Below are 19,872 nucleotides of genomic sequence, written 5' to 3'. Positions count from 1 at the left end.
TTAGTACTCTGTACATGCAGCACTCTGTCTCTATATATGCAACTTGTTCTGTTCACAATATGCCACCTCGTGTGTTCTTCTTTCCCGATGTCTAACTGGTGCTGGCTGTGTGCTTCATACCTGTATGCTGACAGCTTTGCTGGTCTCAAAAATAAAAAAATAAATCTTGCTTGATCTCAAGTTTTAAAAAGACACCAGTAATTGTTTTGATATAAGTTAAGTCAGATGGACTTCATTTTAGATATTTTTAGATTTTTAAGACGAATCCTGTATATACTGTGAACCATTCAAAATATTGTAAATATGGCACCCTTACTTGTGAGTATATAATTTTTACCAAACTTCCTTGGTCTTCATATCAATAGATATGTTAAATAATCCTCCATATTTTAATAATTAAACACATGCCAAGTTTTTCTTTCTCTGTATTTATTTACTTTGTAACCTTAAGAATAAGAACTGCAGTATACATTTGTTCATTTGATAATGTAATTTCTTACACACTATATAAATTGATCAGAACAGTAATATGATGGAATATTTTATTTTATCAGAGCTTGCAAAGTTCACATAAGGAAAATGAATTATTGAGAATGGCCAAGCAGTACAATATACAGTATTTACAGATGGCAGGAGGTCCACAACAGATGTGCCAGGATAGACTATGGTTCCCAGTGACATGCTAAACTGCATTTTGAAAATGGATGGAAGGACTGAGGAAAGTATTGAGTCTAAAATAACCCGAATATGACTGTAATACAGGGGTCTTCAATAACAGTCCTGGAGGGCCACAGTGGCTGCAGTTTTTGTTATAACCTGGTTGCTTAATTAGAAACCAATTCTTGCCAATAATTTAATTTCATGGCTTGTTAGTGCTTTTACACTGCTATGTCAGGTAATTCTCATATCCTAGAGTTTCTTCCACTTTCTAAGGATATCATCCAAATGATTTGAAGGCTAAAATGGATGAGTAATTTTCAGTCCTTCACTTTTTTTCTCTTCACATTCCTTCCAAGTATTTAATAAAACCCAATAGTGCATGATAAATACACACAGGTGTAAATGGTAACAAGCTAAATGGAGAAATGCTGGTCTCTTTTGTCATTTTCATGTTATTGTTAATTAGGAGCAATTAAAAATCAAGAATACAGCTGTTTAAGACTGAATAAAGGGTTCAGAATCGTAACGAGCGAGACAACTAAAGTGAAGCAGAAGTGTTACTTTAGTAATAAGTGCTTCTTATTAAGCAATTTGGTTGGAGCAAAAACCTGCAGCCACTGCGGCCCTCCAGGACTGTGATTGAGAACCCCTGCTATAATACATAACATTGAAGCAAAAAAAAAAAAAACATTCAAAAACATATAAGAGAGCTTATATAGAGATATAAGTCTGGACGATTCTGTGAGTCAAAATAATATGCATATCGATGAAACTATTAACATACTGTATGTTGCAATCCAGTTTGAAGAGTTAGCTAAGACCCGGCACTTAAAAGTTTCTCTCGCAGTTTAGCTGAGTTTGTGCCAAACACCACCCTGACCATCTAATCTTCGTCTGAATATTTAGCGGCAGAGTGTTTCTATTGGATTGGCGACCGAGCTGCAGGCTATGGCCGTTATATATGTACATAAATAGGTTCCAGTTATGACTGTTATGCGTAGAATTTCTAAATGAAACCTGCCTAACTTTTGTAAGTGAGCTGTAAGGAATGAGCCTGCCAAATTTCAGCCTTCCACCTATACGGGAAGTTGGAGAGTTAGTGATGAGTGAGTGAGTCAGTCAGTGAGTCAGTCAGTCAGTGAGGGCTTTGCCTTTTATTAGTATAGATAATTAGGTTTAAAATCTTTATTCCCAAAATTGTAGGTATAAATGAAAGGGAGCAACACGATTATTGATGAAATTTTATGAGAAGTCAAGCAAAATTACACCTTTTATTGGCTAACTGAATCTGTTCATTCAGCCAATAAAAAGTGTAATTTTGCTTGACTTCTTATTGCATCCATAATGGCTAACACAGTACTGTACAACACCCTACTGCTCATGAAATATAACAAATAAAGCTTGACTCCATGGGCCCTACTAACCACAGTCACAGAAACAGTTATGAACTATGTACACATATTTGGCCAAGTATTATTACAGGGTAAATTAAAGTAAAAATACATTTTAAAAATGACCATTATAGAGGTTAATATTGTAGTGCAATGGAAAAAATCATAAGTGGATAAAAGGTTAATTTGAAAACTTCAGCCCCATTATTAATCTGGTATCCATAACTGGTCCTGCAGGGATTATTTACCTCTTCATATGGAATTGGGATATCATTGGGAAGGGTTTTAGACATCTGATCACGCACCTTAAAATGAAAATCAGGAAAACATGTGGTTAGGACTTGTTAGAAGCATTTTTGTAATTTTTCAAGAAATGAGGAACATGCAGTAACAGAGATCATACATAAATACAAGAGAAATATGATCAAAGGGGAAAGTGTTAACATTATTTCAAAATCCCACAGTATGAAGAGAATGTATATTTTTAGAGTTAAGTGATGCAGTATATCCTTGTCTTTCTTTTTAATATTTTTTGGGACATTCTGAAAAATTTGTCTGTGCGGATGACTCGCCATATACATGAGCAGCGCTTTCAGCACTGTACACTTTACAGTCTGACTGTCATTTCCCTGCTTAGACTTTATTGTTTTTACCACACAATGGTAAAATATTTAGCTATAAAACTGTGAAATATTAACCAAATTATTAGATTATTAAATTGAGCATAGTAATATACTGTACTATAGGTTAGTGGATTTGCATGAGGGAGAGTTTGCAGTCCATATGCAGTAATCATATTGGTGTAAGTTGTTGTTCATTTGGGATTTACATGTCAAAAGTGAGTTTAGTTGTCAGTAGTTCCTTCTAATGATAAACTATTGCATGTTCCCTTTATATGAAATGCTTCAAAGCAAAAAGTATTACATATATTTTCTTTTATTTCAACTGGTAGAAGCTGAATTTTTTAACTAGAAAACACGTAACAATAAAAAGATTTCTGTAATTATTGATGTTATTGATTACTTTGTATAAGTACTTTTTTACACTGAACAGAATAGTCTCCTTCATGTAGTTTTTGTAATAGTTCATGCTGTGTTCATGTCTTTTTTTCCAGAAGATGGCCTGTTGTTTTGATATATACCATGTTTCATTCTGAGCCAATTTCTGCCTTGCACATTTTCTTCCATGGGAGGCTTCACTTGCCTACATTTCACTGTATGTGGAAATAGAAATAAATAGGAAATGGAATGGGGTGGTGGGCTTCAAAAGGTGGTAGACTTTGTTTTGTTTTTGCACTCAAAAATGCCCTGGTGTAGTCAAAAACACAGAAAATGCCTAAATATAATGTAGCTATTTGTCATGCCAGAAATTAAAATAATTATTTTAAATTAAATAAAATAAATAAGGGAAATGGAGGCTGAGGATATAAAGCACACAAAAGGTATTTGGAAAGGTAGTTTGTTTATAAGCTGAAATAATCTTATACATTTTTATATAATACACTGTACTACTACTACTAATAATCATATGGAATGCAATAAACTGCCAGTCAGTCATCGAACTCTGTCTGCACCGTGTTGTTTGTATTAATCATGGTGTGCTCTGCCTTTGGCATTCTCAAAGATAGAATATGCAGTTTACTGCTGCTCACTTGGAAGGATAAACCTGCAAGACATTCATGTAGTTATCTTAGCTTCTATAAAAGTAGAATGATTCACGTGGAGTGAGGCCATCAGAGGAGTCCCTTAGTGGCCTGTGTTTGGACCATTACTTTTTCTGATTTATATTTATTACATAGATTTTGGTATAGTTAGTAAAAATGTGAAATTCGCAGATGACACTAAAATTGGATGAATGGCAGACACTGAGGAGGCATTAAAAAGAATTCAAAAAGATCTGGGGCCTCATGTGTAAATGGTGCATATGCACAAAAATGTTGCGTATGCCCGTTTCCACCCTCACTTTGTGATGTATAAAAACTAAACTTGACGTAAAGTCATGCATATTACTGACCTGCTACATCGGAAAGATTGGCTATCTTATTGCAGGTGACATAATTATTGTAGAAGTTCACCATTACGATGCCTTTTTTTTCTGCCTGGCATTACATCATGTATAGCAGGAGAGCCTATAAAAACGGCAACTCCGCAAAGTCGCTGGTGATTTTTCCAACTAATGCGGCAACAGGCAAGCAGTCCTTTTAAGGATAGTCACCTCAAAGAGCCAGGTTAAGAGCAGAGAATCTATCTGTTGTGGCACTTGGCATCAAAGCTACACTATAAAGATGCCTTCAGAGAATGAATTTGCTTATGTAAATAGGAAGCATTTCCACTCTATTAATGTGCTGCTCTATAGTCCACAGAAAGTGTGTTGCATTGTGCAAGCATGTAGCGTGATGCATAATGTGGCACACAATTGTGATTTGCCTGAATCGGACAGTGTTACAACTTCATTTGATGGTAATTAGAAGAATGTAAAAACAGGTAATCAGATGATGCAGCATTTATTTTTTAATCAGTTCATTTAATTTGTGGTCAGTATCACATATTATAGCCCTTATATTCCTTAGTTCACTAATTAGTGCACTATTGAATTTTGTGACTCAAGAACAGTCCATCAGCACACAGCCATGTGGCCACCCAGTGGTTTCTGAGGCAGAGGTGTGTGTGTGCAGCCAGCTCCTGAAGATATGCTGGGCACTGCAGCACCATCACCGCCTGGAGTCGCGTCCTTGTTACGGGGGTCAGCTTTTGTAACATTATCTGAAACAGAAATAACAGACTGTTGGCTGAAACTCGCCTTTTCACGCCAACTTTGATATCTGACCACTTCTTTTTTTATTTCGGGCACTGTGTGACTTTCTGAACTATATACAATATTTTCATCATCTAAGAAATGTAAAGAAGCAATTAAAAAGGCAAATAAAATGTAAGGTTATATTGTAAAAACTGTTGAATTTATATCAAGGGACATTAGAATATATAATGCACTAGTATGCACCACATCTTGAGTATTGTGTGCTGTTCTGGTCACGATAGTACAAGAAAGACATAGCAGCACTTGAAGCTGTGCAGAGGAGAGCAACCAGGTGTATCCTAGGATGTGTCGACTCAGTGAATTAAAACTGTTTAGTCTCAAACAGAGGAGGCTGCTAGGAGACCTAATCCAGGTAAAATAGATCCTGCAGAATTCTTTCATCTTAAGGGGGAATCACATACATGAGGACACCATGGGAAAAAATGCAATTAAAACTGAAGCGCCTGTGGAAACTGAGAATAATAAAGTGCTCATAATTGGCGATTCCATAGTGCGGAATGTTAGAATTCCAAACTATGTTAAACCAGCAGTTAATGTTAAGTGCCTCGCAGGGGCCAAGATTTCTGGCATAGAGGCCGCATTGGACCGTGTCGCCGACGATGAAGTATCTTACCTTATTGCTGCACGTCAGCACTAATGATATTTATTTACAGCAATCTGAGGTATTAAAGCGGAACTTCATCTCTCTATGCACCAAAGCTAAAAGAAAATGTCGGAATTTAATTGTATCTGGTCCCTTACCAAGATTATATAGAGGGGATGTGATTTATAGCAGATTGCATTCCCTTTCACTGCTGGCTAGAAACCTGGTGTGCAAATAAAAGCATAGCGTTTGTGAACAATTGGGATGATTTTTGGGAAAGGCCTGGATTTTTCAGAAGAGATGGTCTTCATCCTAACTGGAGGGGATCTTATGTATTATCCCAAAGTATGGCAGCAAAACTGTCTGGTTGACTCATCAGAACACCATCCAGGCCGCAGTCATGTGATCTTAAATCACAGGCTGTTGTTTACCCCACCTGTTATTTTTCTGAAGCTGTTACCAATAATCCCTGTTGTGGGGCATCCAGTAAATTTAGTCTTGATACAAACCTTAAATTAATTGATAACCAAAAAATAAGGTGTATAATTAGACCAAGGAATAAAACCAGACCCTCCACCAGGGGCATCTGTAATAGAAATTTACTTCAAATTAAAACAAAAAATATATCACCAGTTCAGAAAAAAACATGCAGTTTTAAATGCTGTTTATTGAACACTAGCAAAATACCCGTGCTTACATGGCAGTACTGCCTTAAAATTTTATTAAGAAGAAAATGAAACCTTTTTAAACTGAGGAAAATATGCCAATAATTATTTGTTAAGGATCTCTTTGTATACCATGTTGTCAGTTCGGCCCTCCAGTTGTAATATGACCAAGCTGTGCGCTGAGCTTACTCTTGAGCATGCAACGTACAGCTGACCATGTGAACAGTAATCTTGTTTCAAATTTCACAGCCTGAATTGCTGCTGTAATAATCGGTTTGAGTTTCATGGTTTGTTTCAATTACGACAGTATTTGCAGGACTTGTGTTGAAGTGACATTCGGCATCTGTCAAGCGTTGTAAGCATACAACCGGTTTCATTGATAACTTCACATCCAGCTTTTGAGAGTTTAAACATTCATAAACATAAACATGAATTCCAAACTCCTAGACTCTTTTTAGTTTAGTAGTAGACTAGCAGACCACATGCACTTCGCTCTAGTAGCTGTAGTTGGAATAATTATGTATCTGCATGCGACTTATAGAGCTTCTTTTTATACAACATTTTTGGTTTGTCCTCCTGGAGCCAAAATATATAAATTTTCTCTATAACTAATTCGTGAACATGCTACATAAAAAATAGAAACGGGAAAAACGACAACACCGCCAGGAACAACAGTAAATGAGATGAAGTAAAAGTCTACCAAACGCTAAATTAGATAAAGTAAAAAAGGGCAACGGCACCGAGAACAACAGTAAAAAACAACAGTAAATGAGATAAAGTAAAAGTCTACTAAACACTAAAGTACAAAAACGAAGTAGAAAGTAACAGTAAACCGCAACACCGCCGGGAACACCGGCACAATGCGTCTACTAAACACTAAAGGAAAAAATACTATTCAGTAAGTACTGGGTCTAGTAAACAGTAAATCAGTAAAGGAGAGAGGACTAAACACTAAGGAAAAAGAACGGCAAGACAGCGTCAGCTGCAGAGCTCAGCTCGGAGTGAAATGAAGTGAATGAAATAAAGTGAATGGGAGGGGAGATGATCATGTGACTCCCCCACCCGCCTTAACTCTCAATCCCTCCACAAACACAGTCTCTCGGATCCCAACTCTCCTTTATATAAATCAGTAAAGGTGAGAGGACTAAACACTAAGGAAAAAGAACGGAAAGACCGCGTCAGCTGCGGAGCTCAGCTTGGAGCGAAATGAAGTGACGTGAATGGGAGGGGAGATGATCACGTGACTCTCCCACCCGCCTTAACTCTCCATCACTCCACAAACACACAAACACAGTCTCTCGAATCCCAACTCTCCTTTATATGTAAAGATGAACAAGCAGTACAACATGGAAAGAGTTCCCATTACAGGTGCCGATTAGCTGCATATGGTTCAACTGGCCTGGGTGCAGGGAGTTTGTCTCCCCACTTAACTTCCATTGGCATGACTCATTATGACTTACAGTACCTCTTCCACTTTTTTGAAGACTCTTAGCAAATTTTCCCCAAGTGCTTCTTTCACTTCTTTGTCAGTCCATCCACGGTTAAGAAGTTCAGCCACCAGGTCAGGGTATTTTGATACATCTTCTAGCCCTTGAGGAACCCTTGTTACGACAAGCAACAATAAGGTTAAAAGAGTACTTTGGTCTTCCAGGGATGTGATGCAGTATATTTAGCCATGGCAAAACTTAAATACATATTTATTGCAAATGACTGCATACAGTTTACAATGTATATTGGATGTCACTGTAGTTACATCTGCCTTATTGTTCCACCATTTTTGATTTCTGGTCTGATGGAGTGTCTCTGTGAATCTTTCTTTCTCTGGATACTTGGCCTTATTTAAGCATCCCAAAAATGTGCCATTTAGGTTTTAGTGGTGAATTTCTGTTTGTCTTGTATAAATAGGAATGTGTTCATTATAGACAGGCATTCCATTTAGGGATGGTTCCTGCCTTGGAAGTGATGCTAGAAAATCAGTCTCAGAACATTGATAAATGGACTGACTAATAAATGAAAGGATTATGAAGTATGAACATTTACAGCAATTCTACTGTATATCTTTAACTATGTTGAGGTCAAGATTTGATGAGAAGTATAAGGAGCATAAAAAGGATTTTCCCTCACCTACTAACACCATCATAATCTCCTCCAAAACCAACGATGGCAGCACCACCCACATGTTTGATGTGATCAAAGTGATCTACAGAAATATGTTAAAAGTTGGTGGGATAAAAATGGTTAGTAAGCAATGGTTAAATAAAAACTTCACAGAAATGCTTTTACATGCACCATTTTGTCTGAAGTATATACAGTAAATGATGTCACACGACTTGGAATCCATTCTTTGCTTTGTTACACTTAGCTTGTTTGAGTATCATATGTTGTTAATCTTCAGTCCTTTTTGTTGAATTAAGAACACTACATCATACATCTTTATCTTTTATAGTCATCAGAAAATTTGGAATTGTCTTGTGCCATCTGAAATATCCTAATGAGCTTGTACAGAAGAGGAGAATACACTCACTCAGCAAATTCTTAGGATTCTTACATACTAATTCTGGGTATGGCAGCCTTTAGCTTTCCAAACACTCTCAATTGCTTGTAAAATGGGTTCCATTTTGAGATTCTGGTCTATGCTGACATGGTTGCATCATGCAATTTCTGCAGACTTGACAACAGTGCATTCATGCTGTGAATCTCTCTTTTCTGCCACATCCCAAAGGTCTTCTAGTGGGTTTCAGATCCAGTGACTGCAAAGGCCACTGAAGAACACTGAACTCATTGTCATGTTCATGAAACCAGTTTAAGACAACATTTGCTTTGTGGCATGATGTATCAATATTCTTAAAGTAACCATTTGAAGATGGGTAAATTGAGGCCATGAAAGGATACAGATGGTTGGAAACAATACTCAGTCAAATAGGCTGTGGCATAGAAGCGATGACTGATTGGTATTGAATAGCTCAAAATGTGCCAAGAAAACATACCCCTTACCATTGCACCACTACCAGGCTGGTCTGTTGACATAAGGCAGGTTGAGTGCATGGATTCATGCCAAGTTCTAACCCTACCATTTGCGTGCCTCAGCAGAATCTGAGATTCATCAGACTAGGCTATGTTTTTACAGTCTTCAGCTGTCCAGTTTTAATGTACCCACTGCAGCCTAAGCTTTCTGTTCTTGTCTGACTGGAGTGGAAGCTGAAGTGGTCTTCTGCTGTTGTAGCCCTTCCACCTCAAGGTTCAACGTGTTGAGCATTCTCAGATGCTTTTCTGCTCACCACAGTTTTACAAAATGGCTGTCAGAGATACAGTAGCCTTTCTGTCAGCTCAAACTATTCTGGATATTCTCCCCTCACCTGTTCTATCAACAAGGCATTCCTGTCCACAGAACTGCTGCTCGCTGGATGGTTTTTGTTTTTCGCACCATTCTGAGTAAACTCAAGAGACTGTTGTGCATGAAAATCACAGGAAATCAGCAGTTACAGAAATCCTCAAACCAGCCCGTCTGGCACTGACAGTCATGACACAGTCATGATACAGTCAAAATCACTGAGATCACATAATTTTCCTTTTATGATGTTTGTTGTGAAAATGAAGCTCTTGAACTACATCTGCATGATTCCATGCATTGCTCTGCTTCCAGGTAATTGACTGATTAGATAATTGCATGGATAAACAGGTGCTGAGGTGTTCCTCATAATTTGCTTAGTGCGTATAAATCTGAATGACTGTTGGCAGGTTTACTAAGTATAGGCAAGAAATGCATAATACATTACTAAAATGCTTTAAAGAAATAATACAATATGTATGGACCTTAGTTTAATATATTACTGACCTGCTACATCTGAAAGATTGGCTATCTTATTGCAGGTGACATAATTATTGTAGAAGTTCACCATTACGATGCCTTTTTTTTCTGCCTGAATAATATATAACATATAATGTTAAAAAGTTAATGCCTTATCGTGCAGTATTCAATTTTTTCAGAATATTTTGCAAGTCATTTATCAGAAAAAACATTTGCCTTGGGTTAAGTCAAATAACATTCTCATTTTTGTTCCCACATTTATTTACTAAGACAACAATTTCTTTGTCTTGATGACTAAGTTATATTGTATACTGTATTAACAGATGCAGATTTGTGGTAAGCTGTGAACTTCTTATTATACATCTGTAGATTACAATAGTGTATTGTTTAAAGAGAAATAAATGCAGAGTATTATTCTGTGGATGGTCAATATAATTCTGAATTAAAAAAAAACAACCATGATCAAAAAGATGATTGTCAGAAAGTGCAGCTGCCATTATGGTAGACTACTGTAGTGTTCAGATGAGTTAATTTCATTTTTGAAGGCCCATGGGCAACCAGCATGGGCCAGATGGGCTTTTTCAATATGAACTGGGAAGACAGCTGGTATAAAACATGCTGGATAGGAAGTGTCTTTTAAACAGGAAGGTTGTAAGCAAGAGCAATCACAAGATGAGTTTGTTGCATGGCAGCTCAGTTTAGTTTACAAGGTTTTTAAAGGCAGCTTTCTGCCTTTTCTGGTTTAATTATTTATAGAAAAGCAAAAGATTAACAAAAATATTTAAAATATCTCACTTACCACTTTTATAAGAATATCATCTGGTACATTACGCTTGCTTGGACAAATTTTGTAAGCTGAAGAATGGCTAAAAATGACTGGAGCCTCTGAGATGTCAAGAACGTCCTTCATCACCTTCTGTGACACGTGTGCCAGATCAATTATCATTCCTATCCTGTTCATTTCCTTAATCAGATTCTGTACAACACAAAGCAGCCTGTTTGAGACACACCTTCAGGAATACTACTTTTTATTCTTTATTATTATACACTAGCTGATTACCCAGTGGCTTCACTCACTGAGTGCAAGGGAAAAAAATAAAATGTAGTATATAAATTATTAAACAGTAAAACATTAACATGTAAGAAGTAAAGATACATTGAGCAGTACTGGAGTGCTTTTGGGTAAAGTACATTTTAAAGGTGCTATAACACAACAGGTAAGTAGCACTAACAGCAGCTTAAATGTATTTGGATGATCTCTCGGTAGCAGATCCCTTGTTAAGGCGCTACACGACCACTGTGGTATAGAAATTACATTTTCTATGCGATCCTGCAAATTTCTGCCTGACAACCTTGCACTACGTGCCTGTGATTTAAGAGAAAAATTATTCTGAGAAATGTGGACGCTGCCCTTCCGTGCTTAACGGGAAGAAGGTCCAAACAATTCCCAAGTCCAAAACTTAACATGAATAGGTCAGTACATCTTCTTAGATGTAAACCCTCCATCGTCTTAAAAAAATTCATCACAAAAGCAACCTTGAATGTTGTGGAGTTTTATTGACCTGAAATCACATTAAGGGACAGTAAGTAGTCGTGCAGCGCAATTTACAAAGAGAGTTTTGCTTCGATGGCGCCGATCACACTCATTTAGAAAGATTTCCACTCTCCCAGGAGCCAAGGGGGATTCGAAGTGTCACAAACAGTGCGAGAAGAGAGGACGCTGCCTGAAACTGCGAAGCTCTCGACCTGGTGGAGCAGCCCGACATTCCGCACCTCCCAGGGTCCACTTTGTTCTCACGACCCCTCGCCGCTGAAGGCGGTGTCGTCTTCATATTGTTTACAGCTCGGCGCAGTTAAAAAGTAGAAAGTTTTCCTCTTCTCTTCTACTATCAATTACTGCCAATTAAAAAAAGTTATAATGTGGCAGTTTCCACGACAGTCACGTGGACGAATAAATAAAACTTCTCTGTCAGAACGTGCCTGGTGGCGGACAGCTCAGCGCTGGAGTCCAGAGTGGAGGGCGACGCAGGGCGCACTTCAATGGGATAGATCGGCGTGTTTGTGTTTACTTCTTTTCAATATCAGTAGAATAACTCTCACACAAATAATAACAATTCGTAAAGATGATATAAAAATGGCGTCCACAAACGAAGTGATTAGTTCCTGTATTATAATATGTTCTATGGTCATACGTAATTTCTGTTTCGCGTGGTCATACGTAATTTCCGTTTCAAACACGAAAAGAATTTTATGTATATAGATTTATTTTTTTTAGACACTACGCCACACTGTCTGTCAAGTGAGGATGAAACATTAGATGAGCCAAGTCTTTAAAGAAAATGCCCACATTCCAAACAGCTGAAGCTGAGCCAGTGGCTGACTAAGTAAAACCAGGAACCCTAACTGGTAGACAATGTGGAAAATGAAATAAGCAGATCATTAGATATTTGCTTTTCCAATTTTTGTTACAGAACAAAACAAATAGAAATGAACCATACAGGACCTTCATATATCTGCAGTACAGGGTTTAACTTTTGACTATTGCATTCTTCATTTTTACTTACTTTTCCAAATTCAGATAAACCATTGCTTTCTGGATTTTCATCTCCATTATCCACCTGCCAGTTATCAGCCCTTCAAAATGAAAATTACTTTTTTTATTAGAGAAAAAATTATTTTAATGTGAATGGGACATGAGCATCCAGAGCATTTTTTAATACAACTGAATTATTGTAGTACTTTTCTTTAACCCAGTGAATAAAATGAAGATTTCACAATAGTTGTGAATTACATTTCAGTTTTAAAAAGGCTGGAAAAAGTCTTTCATTCTAATGATGTACAAATTAGCTAATAGAAAATCAGGATATTCTTTTCCATTTATGGTACCTTCAGTATGAGTTTAAGTAGGTAAGCCTTATTTCATATTTTAAAGCAGAAAAGTGAAAGATCAAAGAAAGTCTTTAACCTTACCAAGGGGTGTTACAGCTGTGTGTTAAGGTTAGATAGCGGACACCAAGTTGGTAAAACATACGCAATGTAGCCATGCTGGAATCAATAGAGTGTCCTCCTTCTACACCAATCAGGCTGGCTGTCTTATTTTCCTGAAATGCTTGCAATATTTCTTAAAGAAAAAATTGACAAAGTTCAGTTCAGATAATCTACAAGAAATGATGATAGTTCATTAACTGCAGCACTACTGTAGTCCAAATACAGTACATGCTTTATGTGTTGAAATAGGCTGTTATGGCCTGGTACTTCCTGAAGATAAACTCATGGTAGTAAAACTGGTCAAATACAAAGTGGTCCACAAAACTCCAACAAGAGGAAACAGATACTTGAGTCCAACCATCCATCTCTCTAACCTGCTTATCCAGGGCAGGGTCGTAAGGGATACACAAGTCCCTCTAATATTCAGTTTCATGTCAGATTTGCATCGGGTCAGTGCGCTCACAGAAGCTGGGGTGTGTATCACGTGGTCTGTAAGCCCAAGCTCCTTTGTAAGTAATAGCAGGATGGTGGGACAGTGTGCAAAATGCAGCTGACCATATACGGGCCATGAACCCATTATAAAACAGACAAAATAAAGTTAGTCAAAAATTATATATCAAAAATGCAAAACTCAGGAAATTGGGTAATAGGAGGTAAAGAAGACAGATGGAAATGTTTCCTAAAGCACAGGACCGAAGTAAAATCCAAATAGAGGCATAAGGTTAAACAGAATTCCAAACACAGCGAGGATTATGAAACAAGTACAACAAGAACACTAGACCAAGCTTAGAATGGCAAGTGATGATACAAATATTAAAGCCAAAAACTGTTACTTCTAAAAAACTGTTCAATGTAGTGAGTTACAATGAGAGGTTTGGAGTAGACAGCAGTGGAGAGGTTAGTAACACTTTTGGCTCATCAATTCACCTTTGTTTTCATACATTATTACTAGGAGTTGTCAGGTACAAAGGTGGAGCTAGTAATAGAAAAAGGCTATTATAAAGGTAAATAAATCAACTGCTCAGTGGCAGGGCCCAAAGATTAACTGCAAGTCAGGGAAGTAGAAAGTAACAGTTAATTCAAATTTACCAAGCAGTTGTCAGAAGATGCTGAGGACACTCAAGATGTGTGACTGCAAACTATCTGCTAAACATTTCTTATGGGCCTTTTTTTCTATACAGAGTTGCTGGGATGGTGTGAGCAGGGACTGTGGGGAGCTTCTGTAGCAAGAGTTTGAGACTTTCTTTATCCAATTGAAGGTCCCTGAATTTCAGAGCCCATCCTGGCAGTATCTGGTGCAAGATGGGGGCCAGTGTTGGAAGGATGCCAAGTCAACATGGAGCAATTTTAGAATTTTTAATTAATCTAACACACGTGTTCTCGTGTCTTTAGAATATGTGAGGAAAACTGTAGAAAATCTGAAAACTTCACACACACAGTGACCAGGGGAGTCATTTATAAAACTTTTTCCCTTTGAACGTGAAAGTATGTGTGCGCCAAGAAACAGGAAAATGTATATGCCAATCAAACGTCAAAATTTGTAAAACCCAGCTTTCACACATTCGTATGCAATTTACCCTTTTTAAATCACAATTATCTTATAAATGTGAATATAAGAATGCGCCTCTAATGCTGCCTGGTTTCCACCTAGAAACAACCTTACAAATAGACTATGCTAATAAACCTTGTACATATGTAGTCACGATGCTGCAGCCTTCATTGGCTGGTAGAGCTGCCTGTCACCTGAACCCTAACCGGTGCATGTACTGTATATATTTCTAATTTCATTATAATCATGTACACATACACACAGAATCTGTACTTCTGCTTTCAGTGGCATATGAAGCAGTAGCCATAGGACACGTATGCCATGCCTGCTTTACCAAAAAGGGAACTCTACTCTCTTACCCACTTCTCTTCTCCAGCATTTATTTCAGAGTGAATAAATGAATGGAATGTTATTCCTATAAGAAGAATAGATTGATTTCTATATACGAGTCTTAACTGATTTAATGACAAAGTATAAAATATGGGAGTCCTTGGGCCTCATTTATGAAATTTAACGTGGATTCGGGCATGAAAATATGTGCATACCAAAAAACAGGAAAAGGCATAAAATGCATATGCCAAGAAAAAAAAATCAGATTTATAAAACCTAGCGTACTATGCACATTTTTATACAATCCTTTATAAAGCACAATCACCTTGTAAATATGTGTATGTGAAAGTGCCTCAGATGCCAGCCTGAAACATCATCCATATATGGAAAAGAATAAGGCATCATCATCTGAGTGGGAGAGCCGCTACTACCTGGCACATTTAATGACATGATTGCAGTTTCAATGAGTATTACTGGCCAAACACTGAAACACTGAGGGTTCAGCCACTTACCTTACCAACAAGTCTGCCACGATGTACAGCACCGTCACATCTGCCAAAGTTACTTTTCCTCAAAAAAAATGAATCATCGGTTGATCCAGGTCACTGAGCCATGACGTTTGTCAGTCTCATCTTGGCATCACAGACAACTTGTGCTTTAATGGAGTGTCACTGGTCAAAACAAAAGCAGCTGCATTCTCTCTAAGTGCCTTTATTGCAATGTGAGTGCAGTAAATTGCTCTGACTAATTGCAAATTGCCTTTTATGTTGGCAAAACCACCATCTACAAACTGAATATAGTGCCTTCTTTTATAAATCTGGATGTTTGCATAAAAAGTTGCATATGTACATTTCGAGCCACTTTATAAATGAGGTCCCTGGAGTGATCTGGGACTCAGGAATTAATTGTCTAGATCCATGAAACTCAATTTTAATAACACTGGTGTTATGGATCACTCTGTACACGTTAATAGGTTTTTGAGAAAATATTTTAGCAGCTGGCAAACAACTCTTCTCAAGCTGGGCAGGGATAAGTACTTGACTGGCAGCACCCTGTCTGACAGGGCAGCCTGAACACGATTGGAGGAGATGTATCAAGAGCCCCATGTGGGTGTTAGTGCTTCCCTTGGTCTCAGTAACACTGAAGAGTGTGGCGGTGGAAGTGATGGAGATTGATGATACACCAAATAATGTTTAACCTCAAAATCATCTGCATCTGCACTTTTAACTAACTAGAACTGCAGCTCTAGCCTAAGGCAAGGTGGAAAATTGGTTCATGGCAAGTTATTACCTTAATCCACATAATGAAACAGCCGTTTTAGTTTTGCATACACCGTGTATTATGTGTTGTGAAAAGTGTCTGTTCTGTGTGATGCAAGTAAGAAGTAAAGTGATGTAGGTTTTGTTTACAGATGGCATAGCTGTGCAGAATTTGATTTGTCTACTTAAAACATGTATATCATAACCAATAGCATTCTCCACTTCTAATTTATTACATATTCAATAGTACTAGAGGAAGGTTTTGTTTTTTAGCTTATACTGGAAGACAAAGCCTCTTCATTACCACTTGGAATTTCAAACTGTTTAATAGCACCTACAGTAGGAAGGTAGAACTTTTTACAGTTAACATGATTTTGCATTGTGAACAGTAAACAGTTTTGAGCAGGTCAAGTTCAAGTTTATTGTCACATATATAAATAACAGTGATATTCTTACTGCCACGTCTGAACAACATGAAACACGTCACACGTCAATAATCTTTGGCATCATGATTAACGGAAACAAGGGGATTGCCTTGCAACTTATGGATGTTTCCTCTCCCAAAATATATGTGTTCAGAAAGTAATTTAATTGGTGTTATTTTCTGTCTTTATGTACACTCACCTTGACTGCTGGTGGAAAACTTCAGATGTTCTGGATAACTTTGTGTCATCCGGCGTACCAGGTCAATCTGTTCTAATGTCTGTCTCACCGCATCCTTGTACTGACAGCCACAAGGCACGTATGCAGCCCAGAACTGCAAGGGCAAAAGAAAATTTTCATGCCATTAGCCAAAATAAACTTCAATTTATTAAGGTGACTTTGTGAATAGTGTTGCACTACGTTTTTTTTTTTCATGATGTAATTTATAAGGATAGATGAGTAAAGACTAGTAAATAAATGTTACTGATAATGATATCACAAAGGAGTTATATCTATATATATACTGCTCAAAAAAATTAAAGGAACACTTTTTAATCAGAGTATAGCATCAAGTCAATGAAACTTATGGGATATTAATCTGGTCAGTTAAGTAGCAGAGGGGGTTGTTAATCAGTTTCAGCTGCTGTGGTGTTAATGAAATTAAAAACAGATGCACTAGAGGGGCAACAATGAGATGACCCCCAAAACAGGAATGGTTTAACAGGTGGAGGCCACTGACATTGTTCCCTCCTCATCTTTTCTGACTGTTTTTTTCACTAGTTTTGCATTTCGCTAACGTCAGTGTCACTACTGGTAGCATGAGGCGATACCTGGACCCTACAGAGGTTGCACAGGAAATCCAACTTCTCCAGGATGGCACATCAATACGTGTCATTGCCAGAAGGTTTGCTGTGTCTCCCTGCACAGTCTCAAGGGCATGGAGGAGATTCAAGGAGACAAGCAGTTACTCTAGGAGAGCTGGAGAGGGCCATAGAAGGTCCATAACACATCAGCAGGACTGGTATCTGCTCCTTTGGTCAAGGACAAACAGGATGAGCATTTCCAGAGCTCTACAAAATGACCTCCAGCAGGCCACTGGTGTGAATGTCTCTGACCAAACAATCAGAAACAGACTTCTTGAGGGTGGTCTGAGGGCCCAACGTCCTCTAGTGGGCCCTGTGCTCACAACCCAGCGCAGTGGAGCTCGATCGGCATTTACCATAGAATACCAGAATTGTCAGGTCCACCAATGGCACCCTGTGTTTTCACAGATGAGAGCAGGTTCACCCTGAGCACATGTGACAGATGTTGAAGGGTCTGCAGAAGCCATGGAGAATGTTATGCTGTTTGTAACATCATTCGGCATGACCAGTTTGGTGGTGGGTCAGTGATGGTCTGGGGAGGCATATCCATGGAGGGACGCACAGACTTCTACAAGCTAGACAAAGACATCTTGACTGCCATTAGGTATCAGAATGAAATCCTTGGACCCATTGTCAGACCCTACGCTGGTGCAGTAGGTCCTGGTTTCCTCCTAATGCACGACAATGCCCGGCTTCATGTGCCAAGAGTATGCAGGCAGTTCCTGGAGGATGAAGGAATTGAAACAATTGAATGGCCTTCACGATCCCCTGACTTAAACCCAATAGAACATCTGTGGGACATTATGTTTCGGTCCATTAGGCGCCGCCAGGTTGCTCCTCAGACTGTACAACAGCTCAGGGATGCCCTCATACAGATCTGGGAGGAAATGCCACAAGACACCATCCGTCGTCTCATTAGGAGCATGCCCGACGTTGTCAAGCATGCATACAAGCTCGTGGGGGCCACACAAGATACTGAAAAGCATTTTGAGTAGCAGAAATTAAGTTTTTGAATAAATGGACTAGCCTGCCACATCTTCATTTCACTCTGATTTTAGGGTGTCTACACAATTGAGCCCTCTGTAGGCAGAAAACTTTTATTTCCATTAAAAGACTTGGCATCCTTTTGTTCCTAAGACATTGCCCTGTCGTTATTTGTATAGATATCCAACTTCATATTGAGATCTGATGTATCTAATGTGTTTATTTAAAGTGTTCCTTTAATTTTTGTGAGCAGTGTGTATATATATATATACTAGCAAAATACCCGCGCTTCGCAGCGGAGAAGTAGTGTGTTAAAGAAGCAATGAAAAGAAAAGAAAACATTTTTAAAATAACGTAACCTGATTGTCAATGTAATTGTTTTGTCACTGTTGTGAGTGATGAGTGTTGTTGTCATATATATATATATATTTACACACACACACACATAAACATATATATATATACATATCTATACATATACACATATATACATACATATATATCTACATATATACACACACATATATACACACATATACATATATATATACATACATACATACACACACACATATATAAACATATATATATATATATATATATATATATATACATACATATCTACATATATACACACACAGCTATTTCGTATCAGTGCAATACGCTGCTTGTTAAAACGGTTGACTCCCGCTCTTACGTGCAATAACAAGTCAAATCATTCAGTTGTCTTTGCTCATATGTCATTTTAGAGCTGGACGCCTGGCATCTTTTTTTGGCCACAGGTTCGTTTCTGTTTGGTGTGAGGTTCTGTGTTGTGGAGATTCTCAGGATGGATTGCAGGTGCTCATCAGTGAGGCGTCTCCTGTGTGCTGTTTTGTTAGTCTTTATCACTGACAAGAGCTTCTCACACAGATATGTGATACCAAACATGCACAAGGTTCGAGCCGCATGTAGACGGACTTTTTTTGTTCATCAAAGTCACCAAAGCGCCGTGCAAACTCAGTGCGCAGTGCGCTCAGTTTATCAGCAAAGTGCGTATTTGGGAACACCGTAGTGACGACTTGGTTTAATAGTACTTGGCAACAGGGAAAGTGGGGCAAGGTGAACTGGTGCATTTGTGTCTCCCATAAAAGCAGCTTCACTTGAAATCACTTTGTGATTGTGCACGGTAAAAACGTCCGCTGAAGTGTCAGATTCTTATTTAATTATGCTGTTTTCTGTATCTTCTGAATTGCATTCAGGTTACCCTGATGCAAGGCAGCTGAAGCGCTGCATTATGGGATCTGTAGTTTATTGTGTTACCAGCGCTTCATATACTCGGGCTTTAATAACAATAATACAGTACTGTATATAAAATGATCTCGCGGGCGGATATAATTACACGCCGGGCCGGATGTGGCCCGCGGCCCTTGAGTTTGACACATATGGACTAAATAGAACTTGAAAAGATATGTTTTTTCAAATGTGATCGCGCAATTCAGATAGAGTTGACGCGCACTACAGCCTGCATGCCTCAATGAGTCATCCTCCCTCGCTCTTACTTTTTTACCGT

At 38.2% G+C, this 19,872-nt stretch overlaps 1 protein-coding gene across 1 annotated transcript in view; it reads right to left on the bottom strand.

Moving 5' to 3' along the window:
• Positions 1-2,188: 2,188 nt before the first annotated feature.
• Positions 2,189-19,872, bottom strand: part of dpep1 (dipeptidase 1) — a 28,998-nt gene continuing 11,314 nt past the window's right edge. The window contains exons 3-10 of the mRNA XM_039762388.1: positions 16,675-16,807; positions 12,895-13,045; positions 12,489-12,558; positions 10,724-10,900; positions 9,952-10,036; positions 8,241-8,316; positions 7,582-7,717; positions 2,189-2,356 (exon numbers count right to left, since the gene is read on the bottom strand). Coding sequence (XP_039618322.1) covers positions 2,189-2,356; positions 7,582-7,717; positions 8,241-8,316; positions 9,952-10,036; positions 10,724-10,900; positions 12,489-12,558; positions 12,895-13,045; positions 16,675-16,807 — 996 coding nt within the window. The remainder of the gene's footprint in view (positions 2,357-7,581; positions 7,718-8,240; positions 8,317-9,951; positions 10,037-10,723; positions 10,901-12,488; positions 12,559-12,894; positions 13,046-16,674; positions 16,808-19,872) is intronic.

This window comes from Polypterus senegalus, chromosome 9 (assembly GCF_016835505.1).
Source record: "Polypterus senegalus isolate Bchr_013 chromosome 9, ASM1683550v1, whole genome shotgun sequence".
In the NCBI taxonomy this organism is placed as follows: Eukaryota; Metazoa; Chordata; class Cladistia; order Polypteriformes; family Polypteridae; genus Polypterus; species Polypterus senegalus.
This window is presented reverse-complemented; position numbering and strand designations above follow the sequence as displayed.